Here is a 16,207-nt window from a genome sequence, read left to right as displayed (position 1 = left end):
CAAGACTAGAGGCACATTTTTAAGGTGAGAGGAGAGAGATTTAAAAAAGACTCGGGGGCAAACGTTTACAAAGATGTTGGTACATGTGTGGAATGAACATCCTGAGGAAGTGTTGGATGTGGGTATAATTACAATGTTTAAAAAACATTTAGATAAGTACATGAATATAAAAGGTTTGGAAGGATATGGGCCAGGAGCAGGCAGGTGGGACTAGTTCAGTTTGGGATCACGTTCAGCATGGACTGATTTGACCCAAAGGGTCTGTTTCCATGCTGTACGACGCTATGGCAATTTCCAGCTGATCTGATTAATATCACTAATGTAAAACAGTGACATGGAGTATCCCTACTCCTTCAGGTTCTATCTGCCATGTCATATTACATCTGAATAGGTTGATTGAAAGAACAGTGGTAGTTGTGCTTGCCTCTGGGCCACAAGGTCTAAGTTCAAATCTCAACTGCCCTGGAGGTGTATCAAAATATTTGGTTAAAAATATTTTTGAATGTAGAATTGGAAATTCAGAAGTTGAATCTTATTTGCTTGAGACATCAATTTTTTGGTGAACCATTTATTTGCAAAGTTCTCCAATAAATGCCAATCGAGGTGATACAATATTTCACTATATGTTTAATCAGGGGAAATATTTCATGGTCAAAGATCTCAACAACAAAGTTGATGACCTTCTCACCATGAGTAATTATGGGGCACCAAACTTTCGCCAGAGTTACCTTGGTTATCCAGTGTACGGCATGGGACAGCCAACGATGAAAGGCTTCTGCAAAGTGCTGCAAAGACTGAAGGAAGAAGGACATCAGGTGAGCAACGTGTTTAGTGTTGACCAGCACTACTGTCTCATGTGCGATGAATATATCAGTTGATACAACTAATTTGTAGTTCAGTGCTAAGCTGGAGTGAGCACAGTCATAAGTGCTGAGGACAGTGATACAATGGCTGCTTTTGGAATTGTATTGCTAGTGGGCTGTGGGAAAACTTCCAGTTAATAGTCCCCTCATGTGTCTTACCTACACATTCTATTGTCTGCCTCACCAAATTGATAGCATGTTTTCTTTTTGCCTCCTGTGCCTCCCCTCCATTGAACCAATCCTTGGCAATAGCTGAATATGTTTTAAAAATGTTTATAAAGGCAGATGAAATATTTGTCACAATATGCAGCCACTTTGTTTTTTTAATGTTCTTTTGAAGTGGAATGGAAGCCCTTTAATGCTTGACCAGATTTTACATATCCTCCAGGGAGAAAGGTTTCAATACAAGATTAAAGCTGAATTGAGACTGCCTTGCGAAATGTTTGGATAGCATTCAGTGTATGCTGTAGAAAAGCGACTGTAGATTACAATGATAGGAAAATGCGACTTTTTTTTTCATGAAATTGGGCAGGTAGTGACAAACATCGGTAAAGGTACTCTCCTCATATCAGTGAGCTGGAATGTTTTTCAGTTTGCAGTGACTGTGAGTGAATTTTGTTTTAGAGTGTAATATTAATTTTAGTTCACTATTGACCATTGAAAGCCATCCTTCAGCAGTTTAAATTCTAAGCTCTGAACTCCCCGTCTCATCCATTTTGCCTTTCGATCGCTCTAACTCTCTGCGCTAAGTCAATCCTACTTGATTGGCCAAGCTTCTGATTGCTTGGTCTAATATTTCCTTAGTGTCCTGTTATCAAACATTTTCACATGGGGATAATTCATGGCATTAATAACACAAGTTATAGAGTCATAGAGATGTACAGCATGGAAACAGACCTTTCGGTCCAACCTGTCCATGCTGACCAGATATCCCAACCCAATTTAGTCCCACCTGCCAGCACCTGGTCCATATCCCTCCTATTCATATACCCATCCAAATGCCTCTGAAATGTTGCAATTGTACCAGCCTCCACCACATCCTCTGGCAGCTCATTCCATACACGTAACACTCTCTGTGTGAAAAATGTTGCCCCACAGGTTTCTTTTATATCTTTCCCCTCTCACCCTAAACCTATGCCCTCTAGTTCTGGACTCCCTGACTCCAGGGAAAAGACTTTGCCTATTTACCCTATCCATGCCCCTCATAATTTTGTAAACCTCTCTGAGGTCACCCCTCAGCCTCCAATGCTCCAGGGAAAACAGCCCCAGCCTGTCCAGCCTCTCCCTATAGCTCAAATCCTCCAACCCTGGCAACATCCTTTTCTGAACCCTTTCAAGTTTCACAACATCTTTCCGATAGGAAGGAGACCAGAATTACACACAATATTCCAACAATGGCCTAACCAATGTTCTTGTTCTTGATGTTTTACCAAACAAGGCTGTATTGTATACTTTACTCATTGCAATAAACATCAGTGCTGAAAGAGGCTCCCCCAGTTAGAAACCTGTAATCAAGTTTCCAAGGTTAATAGATCAACTCAAGAAATTTTGTCCTGAATAATGTAATTTTCTGCTCTGGGGCTTGGGGTGTGGGTGTGTAATGGAGTGAGGCAGGCTGGATAGAGATCAGATGGCCAAGTGTGTTAAGAAGTGCTGGTGAATAGGCCTATCTCAGTTACTGGGACTTTTTCACAACTACTTTGTTCAATGTTGGACCCTTTGACTCCGTCAACCTCTCCCACCTATTCCCCATGCCCCATTCATACCAGCTAATATTCTCCACACACCCTTTATAGCCCTTATGTTCCATGCCAGCTCATGTTGTCCTTACCCATCCCATGATGGCCCAGCTCAGTAGACGAAGTGTAAATTTTGATGAACTGTAGATTGAGTGTAAAATTATTTTGTCATAAAGTCCAGGTGCTTTTACTGAAAATCTTTGTGTGATATTTTTGAAATACTCTTTACTATTTGAGAATATAAAGTGAAATATGCTAATTGTTTGATTGAAACTCTACCGCCAACCTCAAATGTATTTTTCTAAACCTACACACTCTAGGAAATTATTTGCTTCAACGTTCGAGAGGAACCAATCATTTTGTTTCACCAGGATGATGATTTCATTCCTTACACCCCACGTGACCAGACAAATCTGCAGGAAAATCTCTATAGCCTTACTCCAAGAAATCAGGTGGAAGAACTGGAATTAATCATTAAGAAGGAGGTATGTGAACTTCTGGCATCTTCTGAATGAGACTTGGTAATACTGTTGATTATCGCTTCATGTAAAAGGTTATTTACCAGTTCTTTACCTATGAAGTAAAGCTTTTAAAGGTCTATGTTGTCAGTTGGATCTTTTGTTGATTTGTCTGTAATGGAACACATTCTTTAAGAGTGGAACTTTCCCATGTTGTTTGTAAGTGTATGGGTGACCATGTACATTTTAGGCACCCCCTCATGGATTGTTTTCTCAGGTGACTGAAAAGTCCAATGTACAATCTACCAGTCTCTGTCACAGGAGGGACAGGTGTTGGTTGCGAGAATGGGAGGCTGAGATGCGGGTTTTCCAACACCTGACCTCAGCTCATTGTTAGCATGGAATGTTCCAAGGTGTACAGATTGTTCCCACTTGCTTTCCCTCCATTTTAGACAGTTTTGGGCCAAGGTTTCCAAGGTATCGATGAATACGTTGCACTTTTTCAAGGAGGAATTTAGCAAGCCCTTGTTAGTGTTCTGAAGCTCACTTACTGCATTGAATGTTCAGGTTTCACTTGTTTCAGGAATTATTTCAGGTAGTTTAAGGATAATGTCAGGCTTAAGGATAATGGAGCCTGCCCAGCAGACCTGATCCAGTTTGGCCAATACTTTGATACTGGAGAACACTGATGCTGGTGTGCCTTTCTTTATGCCATTGGGCAGCATGATGGCTCAGTGGTTATTACTGCTGCCTCACAGCACTGGGCCTGGTTCGAATCCAGCGTCGGGCGACATGCTCCCATGTCTGTGTGGGTTTCCTTCCACAGTTCAAAGATATAGAGGTTTGGTGAAATGGCCATGCTAAATTGCCCATTGTGGTCTGGGATGAGGTGGCTAGGTGGATTCGCCATGGGAAATGCAGGGTTACAAGAATGGTAGATGGGCCAAATGACCTGCATCCACATTGTAGAAATTCTATGATTCTATGCTGCCACTTGATTTACAGCATCTTGTGAAGGCAATGAGAGTGATATTTCTTCTGGGTGTTGAGATATCTGCTCTATGTGGTTCACACATGTGACCTGTTTAGAAGGGAAAATTCCACCTTTATAGACAGCGTCAACAGAAGATCTAATTGATAGCCTCAAATTTAAAAGTTTTACATCATAGGTAAGCCACAGGTAATTAAACCTTCAAACAATCGCCATGAACTTGGTAGCAGGATTTAAATCCTGGTCATCAAATGACCTTTTTTCTCAGGCCAGAGCTAGGTTTTGGGTTGAGGAACATCCAACCTCCTGTAGATTATACATTTCTATGAAGAAAATATGTTATAATGCTCTACCTTGTAGAAGGAATTAGTATTCAGGCTAATACTCTGGGGGCATGATTTCAAATCCCACCATGGCAAGTGATGAATTTTGAATTCCATAAAACCTACAATTAAAAGTTAGTGCAACGGCAAGTATGTAAACGCTATCAATTGTCATAAAAACCCATCTGGTTCACTTATGCTCTTTAGGGAAGAAAGTCTGTTGTCTCCACCTCATCAGATCTTCTTGTGACTCCTGATCCACAGTGATGTGACCGATTCTTAATCGTCCTTTGCAATGGCCAAGTTAGTACAAGGGCAACTAGGAATGGACAAAAAGGTGCGGACCTTGCCAGCAATGCCCACATGCCATACATGAATGTTAAAATCTATCACCTGAATCCTGAGAAGGTTTATGCAGGCAAAGTAATCTTTCCTTTTCTGATATGTTTAGCTGCTGGATTTTGCTGCATTGAGCAACAAAATGTACTTTGTATACAATGATACTGAGCAATTTGTTGCCGAGGCTCTCCCAAAGAAAATTGAGAATGAAGATGACATTCGCTTATCAGAAGAGATCTACAGGTGCCACATCTTTACGATGCCAATCTTCAGGTGCTTTTATTCATATTTATTCTGGATACAGTGGTTGCGATTCACAGCTGACCCAACTTCTCTAACTTTCCCTGATACTACAGGTATACAATCCTTCATCCGAAATTCGAAAAGCTCTGAAATCCGAAGCTTTCTTTGTGAAGTGTTTTTTTTTCTCCATAACAAGGTTGTTTGCTGTGCAAACAGTTAACCCAACTCCACACCCACTTGACCCTTGTCACTCAGATGTGACATGGCAGCGTGGGCCAGCACTGGCAAGCATCAATTCTGTCTCAGCCCTCATAGTACTCACAGGTGTGTCTGCTGTTCAGTAATATTTTCTTTATTTCATCGTGAAACTGTCACTTATTCCAAAACCTGAAAAATTACAAATTCTGAAAACCAGATGGCCCCGAGGGTTTCAGATAAAGGATTGTGTACCTGATTTAATTAGGTAAAAGCTGAAAATGTGTTGCTGGAAAAGCGCAGCAGGTCAGGCAGCATCCAAGGAACAGGAGAATCGACGTTTCGGGCATAAGCCCTGAAGAAGGGCTTATGCCCGAAACGTCGATTCTCCTGTTCCTTGGATGCTGCCTGACCTGCTGCGCTTTTCCAGCAACACATTTTCAGCTCTGATCTCCAGCATCTGCAGTCCTCACTTTCTCCTCGAAGATTTTAACTAGGTAAAAACAAGGACTGCAGATGTTGGAAACCAGAGTCTAGATTAGAGTGGTGCTGGAAAAGTACAGCAGGTCAGGCAGCATCCAAGGAGCAGGAATCCTGATGAAGGGATTTTGCCCAAAATGTCGATTTTCCTGCTCCTTGGATGCTGCCTGACCTGCTGTGCTTTTCCAGCACCATTCTAATCTAGACTCTACCTGATTTAACTGATATTCTCAATGGCTATTTACCAGTCTTTTCATTGTTTAACCACACCATACTCCTGTACAAGTATGTGAACACATGAACCAGGAACAGAACTAACCCATTCAGCCCCTTGAGTCAGCTTCCCCATTCAATGGTTGATTTGTTTGTGGCCTTAACTGTACACTCCCAACTGCACCCATTTGATTCACTGGTTAGTCAAGAATCTACCAATATTGGCCTTAAGAATATTTAATGACTTTGTTTCCATGCTCTCTGGAGAAGAGAATTCCAAAGACTCTTCAGGGAGTAAAATTGTCTTCCTTCTCCAATGAAATGAAAATGTCTTATTTTTAAATCATAGCCCAAACTCTAATCTGTCCCATGTTGGAAACATCCTTTGAACATTCACCCTGCAGTCTCCTCAGGATCTTTCATGTCTCAATAAGAACACCTCCTATTTTTCTAAACTCAATGGAAACAAGCCCAGTTCAAACTTTTCTCCTACAGTAAACATTCTATCTCAGCGATCAGATGAGTGAACCCTTTTTGAGCTGCTTCTAACACAATTGTATCCTTTCTTGAATAAGGAGACCAAATATATACACAGTACTTCAGATGTGGTCTCACTTTTATAATTGTAACAGTTGTATCAAAACATGCCCACTTCCATGGTGGCTCAGTGGTTAGCACTGCTATTTCATTGTAACACGGACCTGGGTTTGATTCCACCCATGGGCAACTTTCTGAATGGAATTTGCACATTCTCCTCCAATATGCGTGGGTTTCTTCCCACGGTCCAAAGATTAGCCTTGCCAAATTGTTCATGGTGTCCAGGGATGTAGGATTGTTGGATTAGCCATGGGAAAGGTGGGGCTATAGGGATAGGCAAGGGGAAGTGGGATTGGGTGGGATATTTCAGAGGGTCAGTGTTGAGTCAGTGCTTCCATGCTATAGGGATTCTATGATTCAATTTCTATTTTTCTTGGAATAAACATCCCCATTCTATTGGCCTTCCTAATCACTTACTGTACCTGCAAACCAATTTTGCAAATTCATGTAGCTGAGATTTGTCTTCGCTTTAGAATTCTGCAATCTCTCTCCACTTAATTCATATTTTGCTTTGCTGTTCTGCCTGCCAAAATGGATAAGTTCTATTGTATGGGTGTGGCCTTTCATTACACTCTATGACCTACTGCCAATGATGAAGGTCATTGCCACTATACTCTTAAAGTGTAGGGACCTGATTGATCCGGTGTGTTCCTGTCTAACTAGAAGAATCTCTTGTTGGTGTGATATAACTGAGGGTATTAGGGGAAATAGGAAGCTTGTAGAGATGTGTAATTTGGTATGGAAGTTAAATGTGCAATCAGGTGTGACTGCAGACTGTGAGGGTTGAGAGCTTGAGAGCTCGTCTTGTATTACAGCATTTTTTTCCGGTTGGATAGAGTGTCAGAATATCCAGACAGTCAACCACAGTCGAGAGTGTGGTGCTGGAAAAGCACAGCCGGTTAGGCAGTATCCGAGGAGCAGGAAAATTGACGTTTCGAGTATAAGCTCTTCATCAGGAAGGAGCTTAAGCTCGAAATGTTGATTCTCCTGCTCCTCAGATGCTGCCCAACGTATTGTGCTTTTCGAGCAGATTCTGATCTCCAGCATCTGCAGTCCTCACTTTCTCTCAGTCCTTTACCACTGCCCACTCCTGCATCCAGTAGAGTCTGTGACTAGCTGCAAGCTCTTTCTAGAGATGGCAAGCCAAAATGAAGCTAACATTCACTGTGTACTCCCATTAGCTCATCCTCTTAACAAATATCTGCAGTATTTTCTCCCGAGTTAGGTTTGTGGCAATTTGCCCAAAATTGCAATCTCAACTTGGAACTGAAAATTAAAGCCATGGTTTCCAAGTAATATCTGACCTCATTATTTTTCTAACCAAAGTATAATACCTCATACTCATGTGTTGAAATTCATTAAGCAAGTAGATACACTGCAACTGGATGAAGGCTTGCTCGCTGCACTCCAGAGGCTCACTGATGATGTTACCTGATATGGTGGTGAAATGTCTGAAAATAAACCTTTCAGCTCAGCGAGTAAAACTCCAACCTGAACCTCAACCTGAGCTACAAATTTTCTTAAAACTCGATATACACTGCAAGTTTATTAATGTTTTCAAATAACATGTTCTAGCCTTTCTATCTTTCATCCTAGTTTGGTGTCATCGACAAATTTAAAAATTGATTTTTTGATTCTACAGTTTAAGTTGCTAATATAAATTGTGAATCACACAGGTCCCAGCACCTATATATGTGGGACGCCATTTTCTACCTTCTGTCACTCTGAATACCCATTTTTTTGCCCTTCTCTGGACCAGGGCTTTTGCCCGAAACGTCGATTTTGCCTGTCCTCGGATTTTGCCTGTCCTCGGATGCTGCCTGAATTGCTGTGCTCTTCCAGCACTACTGATCCAGAAAGGGAGTCAAAGGTTACCAGTGACGGGCGGGAACTTGGATTTGAGGCTGCAATCAGTTTAGCCTTGATCTTACTGAATTGTGGAGAATGCTCAAAAATCAACTGAGCTACTGTTACTTCTAATTTGTGTGTCTGGATGCCCTATCTCTATTTTCTGGCCCACAGCCAACTATCTATCCATTCTCTTGCTTGTCCCAGTGTCTATATACTGTAACCTTATTCATTAATCTATTGTGCCGTACCTTGTTAGAAATCTTGTTAAATTATGTCTACAATGTAACCATCATCCACTAACCTTTTCAAAGAATTCAGTAAGGATGGTTAAGTAAGACTTTCCTTCTGAAATCTGTGCTGATGACATATTGTTACATTTTGAATTTCTACAGGGCTTCATTATTTTCTCTTCCACTTTTGTTAAGCTCACTAGTTTATAATTCTCTGGACATCTCTCTTCCTAAATATAGTATTAGCTATTTGGAATTATATCTTTTTCTAATTAATTATTCATACATGTAATAATGCTTCAGCTGCAGCATTTGTAGACTCTCTTAAAATGTGCAGTTGCAATTGAATGGTTAGTTCATTTCATATTTGTCATTTTAAAAATATATTTACATCATTTCCAGTTTCATCTTCCAATTTCGCACTCACTTGATCTGTCTCCATGGGTATTGCATTAATAATGTTGCATTTAATATTTCTATCATCTCTTTATTTCTGCTTGTCATGTTATCCTGTTCATTACTTAATGGCTACGTACCAATTATGACTTTATTTTTGTTTATTCACATGCATGCATGCGTGCAGAGCATTTTAATTTGTTTAATATTCCTTGATAAATTAATTTTATTGCTCCTAACTGCCTTCAGAATTGTTTCTTTTTAACTTCTCTCTAACTGTTTGTGTTCTCCTTTGTTGTGATCTCACTAATGCCATTGTACTCTTTGTATGAATTTTTCTTTGTTCTTCATTCATTTATGTCAGCGTAGCTCATTTGGAAGTACATCCATCCCTGAGTCAGAAAATCTATCTGAACTCCAGGACTTGTGTGCCAAATCTAGAGTTTGAGGAGTTGTGCAGTGTGAAGGGTGTAGTCATGTGAATGAGGTAATAAGCTAAGGACTAATTACCTGCCCTAGTTTTCAGGTGGATGGAGAAGATCCCACAGCACTACAATGATCCAACCTCTGTCCCTTTTTTTTCTTTTTTCTTTTTCTTTTTATTCCTATTTAATTTTTTTCTTTTTTTTTCTTTTTTAATCCCTTGTTTTTTTTTAACCCCACACTACCACCTAAGTGCGGTAGTGCTTATTTTATCCCCAGCACCCATGGTGTGTGTGTGCAGGTGTGAGACACAGTGGAAGACACAAAGTGCACCAATCTTTATTCAAATTCCACCACCAGGAAGACAGGAAAACACCCGGGTGGCCAGTGACAAACACTGCCCTTCACAGCAAGGGACAGTGCTGTGTGATCAAAACAGTGAAGGGGAGGGTAGGGACTAAATCAAAATAGAACTGGAGGGAGGAATGATGCACTCCACTCCCTGCGGCGCCCACCTCTCCCTGAACAACTCCAGGGTGTTGGTCGACACCGCGTGCTCCTTCTCCAAGGACACCCGGGCTCTAACATAACCGCAGAAGAGGGGCAGGCAGTCGGCCCTAACGACCCCCTCCCCAACCTCTGTCCCTTATTTAACCAGCATCGTTAAGGGCAGATTGGTTGCTGCTTGCTGTATGTGGAACCTTGCCACATTGGCAGCCATTTTTCTTACATAAAAGCAGTCAGAGAAATGTGATATGAAATGCTTTAAAATGTTTAAATGTAGCTTTGTTCTAGTCTATAAATTAAACATATCATTGGCAGAGTGCAGCTAACTAGATTAACAACATGTTCTGCATATGGTTTTCCAGATATAAACGGTTACCTTTGCCTGTTGATACTAATCTAGAAGAAGCAGACTTTGATGACTTCATCAGTACAGTCAGGGTAAGTCAGAGTATTTGATGAGGATAATGATCAGTAGATTACAGTCTCATTAATTTTCACAACGACTGATGCTAGGCATGAACAGATGACAGATCTCTTGATGTCTTAGGCAAGGAGATTTCAACCTAACCAGCTGTTGCAGGCTGAACCATCATCAGATGTTTGAGGTTCAGCAATTACAATTTCACAAGACATTCCAGGAAAACATGAGGTTGAACACTGCCAGATGTTCGAGCACATAGGGAATGAATATCTACAGGAGACCTACCTTCTGTTGGGTTGAATAATGTTTGGGAGAGGTGCTGAAACATTTGTTCAGATATAACAATGCAATCTAAGCAATTAACTGAATTTATACATCAGAAAAGTGATTTATTTATCAATCAGAAATGACAGCAAGTGAAGGAGTGTTGATGTACTTTACTAGAGTGGTCTTTGAAGTGTAAATACATCAAAGACTTGCAGCCTCAATTCCAATGTAAACTCAAAGATCCAAATTTTAATTGCTTACTGCAGTATGGTGACTAAGGTTACACAGGTTAAAGTACATCAAAATCAAAATGCACCAATGCAATACAGATTGCATTTTAACCTGCACCATGTTAATGATTAGATTAGATCCCCTACAGCAGGCCCTTCAGCCTAACAAGTCCACACTGATCCTTCGAAGAGTAACCCACCCAGACATATTTCCCTGTGACTATGGGCAATTTAGAATGGCCAGTTCACCGAACCTGCATATCTTTGGAGTGTGGGAGGAAATCTGAACACCCGGAGAAAACCCACGCAGACACGGGGAGAATATGCAAACTCCACGCACGCAGTCACCCAAGGGTGGAATTGAACCTGGGACCCTGGTGCTGTGAGGCAGCAGTGCTAACCACTGAGCCACCAAACCATTAATAGTGTACTTTTCTATGTTCTGAGATCTATGACACATTTCTGGAGCAGGTTGGAGTTGAAACCAGTCCTCTTTGCTCATTGGTAGGGAGATGTTACTGCATCACAAGAGCCCTTTACTGTCAATTGTGTGTTTTCTAATCAAAGTGTTCAGAGATATTAATGCACATCTCTGGTGCCAGGTGGGATTTGATCCCATGTTTTGTGGCTTAGAGGTAGGAACACTGTGTCACAAGCACCCTTCTTGTTAATTGTAGATATTTGCTAATTAATCCATTCAGAAAGGTTATTACACACTTTTGGAGGAGGTGGTATTTGAAGTTGGGTCTCCTCAGGAGCTCCCTCCTTGTTAATTATAAAACATAAAGTTAGGTATCCACAGATGTGAAGCACAAATAAGATAATGACTTTTACACATTTAAAGAAACACTTATGGACATTGGTGTTGAGTTGGAGAGCTAGGAACGATATATTTGTGATGTTTCACTTTGTTAATAAATCTGAAACTAAGTAAAGATTGACTTCTGGACTCCTCCTTCAGAATTAAGTGGTTTAACAGGCCTGAATAGTGAAGCCAGTGCAGTCATGGTCTGGAAGGTTTAAAGCTCTCTCTGAGCAAAGGTCTGCGTATTGTTTCCCAGATACGAATGGTTACTTTTGCCTGTTGATCATAATCTAGAAGAAACTGACTTTGATGCCTTCATGATTATAGTCAGGGTAAGTTAGAGTATTTGATGACAATAATATAGACATAGAACAATACAGCACAGAACAGGCCCTTCGGCCCACGATGTTGTGCTGAACATTTGTCCTAGCTTAAGCGCCTATCCATGTACCTATCCAATTGCCGCTTAAAGGTCACTAATGATTCTGACTCTGCCATTCCCACAGGTAGCGCATTCCATGCCCCCTCCACTCTCTGGGTAAAGAACCTACCCCTGACATCCCCCCTATACCTTCCACCCTTCACCTTAAATTTATGTCCCCTTGTAACACTCTGTAGTACCCGGGGAAAAAGTCTCTGACTGTCTACTTTATCTATTCCCCTGATCATCTTATAAACTTCTATCAAGTCACCCCTCATCCTTCGCCGTTCCAATGAGAAAAGGCCTAGCACTCTCAACCTATCCTCGTACGACCTATTCTCCATTCCAGGCAACATCCTGGTAAATCTCCTCTGCACCCTCTCCAAAGCTTCCACATCTTTCCTAAAATGAGGCGACCAGAACTGCACACAGTACTCCAAATGTGGCCTTACCAAGGTCCGATACAGCTGCAACATCACCTCACGACTCTTGAATTCAATCCCTCTGATAATGAACGCTAATTCACCATAGGCCTTCTTACAAGCTCCATCCACCTGAGTGGCAACTTTCAAAGATCTATGAACATAGTCCCCAAGATCCCTCTGCTCCTCCACTTTACTAAGAACCCTACCGTTAACCCTGTATTCCGCATTCTTATTTTTCCTTCCAAAATGGACAACCTCACACTTGACAGGGTTGAACTCCATCTACCACTCCTCAGCCCAGCTCTGCATCATATCCAAGTCCCTTTGTAGCTGACAACAGCCCTCTTCACTATCCACAACTCCACCAATCTTCATATCGTCTGCAAATTTACTGACCCACCCTTCGACTCCCTCTTCCAAGTCATTAATAAAAATTACAAACAGCAGAGGACCCAGAACTGATCCCTGCGGAACTCCACTTGTAACTGGGCTCCAGGCTTAATATTTACCATCTACCACCACTCTCTGATTTCGACCAGTTAGCCAGTTCTCTATCCAACTGGCCAAATTTCCCACTATCCCATGCCTCCTGACTTTCCGCATAAGCCTACCATGGGGAACCTTATCAAATGCCTTACTAAAATCCATATACACTACATCCACTGCTCTACCCTCATCCACATGCTTGGTCACCTCCTCAAAGAATTCAATAAGACTTGTAAGGCAAGACCTACCCCTCACAAATCCGTGCTGGCTGTCCCTAATCAAGCAGTGCCTTTCCAGATACTCATAAATCCTATCCCTCAGTACCCTTTCCATTACTTTGCCTACCACCGAAGTAAGACTAACTGGCCTGTAATTTCTGGGGTTATCCCTATTCCCTTTTTTGAACAGGGGCACAACATTCGCCACTCTCCAGTCCCCTGGCACCACCCCCATTGACAGTGAAGACGAAAAGATCATGAGATATATAATCAGATAGATTATGGTTTCATTAATTTTCATGAGGATTGATCTAGACATGAAGAGCTGAAAGATCTCTCTGGATGGCCAGGAATATCTCTCTGGTCTCCATAAGAAACATTTCACAGTCTCCTGTCATAGACATTCCACTCCTTGCCAAAATTCCTTTCCTGTGTTTCCTTGCTGATGGGCCTCGATGGAATCAGAAGAGTTATTGTGACTGACAGTATAAAGTAAAAAATATTGATTAAATTGTCAGTTAAAAATATCTCCTGGATTCCTTTCCTTTGATATCAATGCTTCCTTGTTTATAGTAACCTTCAAAGATATACCCTTGAAAATGAGATCAGTTGCAGAACAAGGCAGTTGGAATAAATGTCCAGTTTGATCTTTTAAATTGTAGCATCTGTCATGATAGGTTCACCTTCTGCATTGCAAGGTTCTATGAGGTACAGACTTTTTTATTTTTAATGCTTTTCATACAATACTAAAATATAAGTCAATAGATGAGAAGCTGGAAAAGCACAGCTGGTCAGACAGCATCCGAGGGCAGGAAAGGTAATGATTCAGCCCAAAACATTGACTTTCCTGCTCCTCGGGATGCTGTCTGACCTGTCGCGCTTTTCTAGCTTCACATCTATTGACTCTTGCTTCGAACATCTGCAGTCCTTACTGTCCTCAAGTCACTAAAATATAAGACTTCATAAAAGCATGTTCAGCATGTGTCCTTTGTGACACATGACTAACGGCTCAAATGGGAAATGAAAGAAATGAGAATGGATCAAAGCAGAAAATAACCCAGCTGATCCTAGTTTGAGTTTATAGGCAGCAGTAGACCTTTGACCATTCATTTATGAACAGGTTTTTCAACAAAAATGGGGCCGAGACTTTCAAAGTGCAAACATGTTACAACATTTTAAAGGCATCTCGATGGATTTATGATTAGGAAGGTTTTAGAGGAATAGGGCAAAATGCTGGCAAATGGAACTAGATTTATGTAGGATATCTAGTCGACATAGATGAGTTGGACTGAAAGTATGTTTCCATGCTATGTATTTCTATGACTCTATGTCTTGGAACTGGGTATGAGAGTGGGTCCCAACCTCATGTTGAGGCACTCTTAAAGAGCAGATAAGCTTTTTATTTTCATGCGCTGGGAGCAGGAAAACAGTGCTAGGAGCCCTTTTGTATTCGATGGTGCTGCTATAAATGATATTTGGTCCCCTGGAAACCCACTGGATGGCCACTAGGATATAGTTGCCTGTCTCCCCAGGTGGTGGAAGCCTGCCCCAACCAGTCAAATGCCAACAGGATGGAAGTTATTGCCAACTGGACAATTAATTGACTTAATTGCCTGCCCTCAATGCTGTTGGATTCCTTTCCTAGTGATGCTGACACCATTTTATGAAGCATCTGGATTCCCATCTGTCGATCACTGGCAAAATACAGCTCATCGTCTTTCCCTACATTGGAAGATCAAGTGGATTCATGATTTGAATCGTCCGGTGTCTATCTTATTTTATGTTATTTGAATATGCATGTTCTGATTTTACAGGAGTGCCCAAGCCTCACCTTCAAGGATAGTTGCAAATCACCTCCTGCCCTCCTCTTTAATTGTCAAACTGGAGTGGGACGCTCCAATCTTGGAATGATAATAGGTGCGCTGATCATGGCTCATAGAACAACATTTCCTCAGCTGGAAAGGTAAGGGATGAGAATGGGCTGACATTGTAAAAAGTAGTGATTCAAATATGGGGTTGTATTGGATCAATTCTTCAATCAAAGAGGACACCGTTTCATATATATCTTTAAAACCTCATGGACCTGTGTAAATTGAACAATAATAAATGGTGGAATGTGGTCACACTCTTTGAGTTAACACAGAGATCCGTCCATTATTCAGAAAATGTCATGAACAATTTGAGACAGATTTTCCTGCAGGAAGCAAGTGAACTGAAAGTAAGTGAACTAAAAACTACACTGCAGTAATAGCAATTTTTAAAAAACCATATCACCCAAGAATGCTCACACAGCAACTGAAGCATCTTTCAGCGTTTCTCACTATTTGATCAAGAATGGGGCAACATTTGCAGACCATGTGATTGTGGAGGGTACAATGATGATGATGGCTGAGTCTTTATTCCGAGATTTCAAAAGCAAGCCAGTAATTAGGTCTGTCCCCTCAGTCCTGCAGTTAGGAGCAACCACTATGCTGTCTGCATTATCAACCACTATGACAGAGCAGTTGCAGAGGGATTTGAGTGAATGCATGTCTTTTTAAATTCAACATGATGAATTACTTATCAAAAGTGAGACTGCCCAACTGGAAATGTTGATTTGAATGGTATTTGAAGACTTCACCTTGATAGAGGGATCCTCGACAGCATTGCCTCTGAAATTGGAGGAATTGATATCTATTGAGGTCAACAATTATTTTGCAAAAAAGGATGTATCATTTGGAAAAGCTAATGGCAATAGGAACTGCTGGTACACAGCATTGATCAGGCATCATGCCTGTTTCATTGCAAATTATAAAGTATACCCTGATTTCCCTTCTTTCTTAAACTGCCAATGTATCATTCCAGCAATTTGTGCCTAAGTAAGAAGGTTTGACCACTCTATGTCTCCTGTCATTAGAATTATTAATTAGATTTGTGCAAATCCAGAATATCACTGAAGTTTCAAATTATTTAATGATGAACAGTCATCAGTGTATGGTGATCTTTAGCTGCTGTCTAAAGTGATGGAATCATAAAGTATTGAAACACATCCATCCGTTCAACTTGACCAGTTTCCCAAACTAAATTAGACTCACTTACCTGCATTT

The 16,207-nt window shown here is 41.1% G+C and overlaps 1 protein-coding gene across 1 annotated transcript in view; it reads left to right on the top strand.

The window, feature by feature from the left end:
• LOC122558317 (paladin-like) overlaps positions 1-16,207 on the top strand; it is a 121,872-nt gene that overhangs the window by 13,973 nt on the left and 91,692 nt on the right. The window contains exons 3-7 of the mRNA XM_043706751.2: positions 636-815; positions 2,923-3,087; positions 4,826-4,986; positions 10,211-10,286; positions 14,936-15,084. Of these exons, the coding sequence (XP_043562686.2) occupies positions 636-815; positions 2,923-3,087; positions 4,826-4,986; positions 10,211-10,286; positions 14,936-15,084 (731 nt within the window). The remainder of the gene's footprint in view (positions 1-635; positions 816-2,922; positions 3,088-4,825; positions 4,987-10,210; positions 10,287-14,935; positions 15,085-16,207) is intronic.

This window comes from Chiloscyllium plagiosum, unplaced genomic scaffold, assembly GCF_037043375.1.
Source record: "Chiloscyllium plagiosum isolate Xiang-an unplaced genomic scaffold, Cpla_swu_hap1 HiC_scaffold_2, whole genome shotgun sequence".
Taxonomy (NCBI): Eukaryota; Metazoa; Chordata; class Chondrichthyes; order Orectolobiformes; family Hemiscylliidae; genus Chiloscyllium; species Chiloscyllium plagiosum.
The sequence above is the reverse complement of the archived record's forward strand: the minus strand, read 5'-3'. Positions and strand labels throughout refer to the sequence as shown.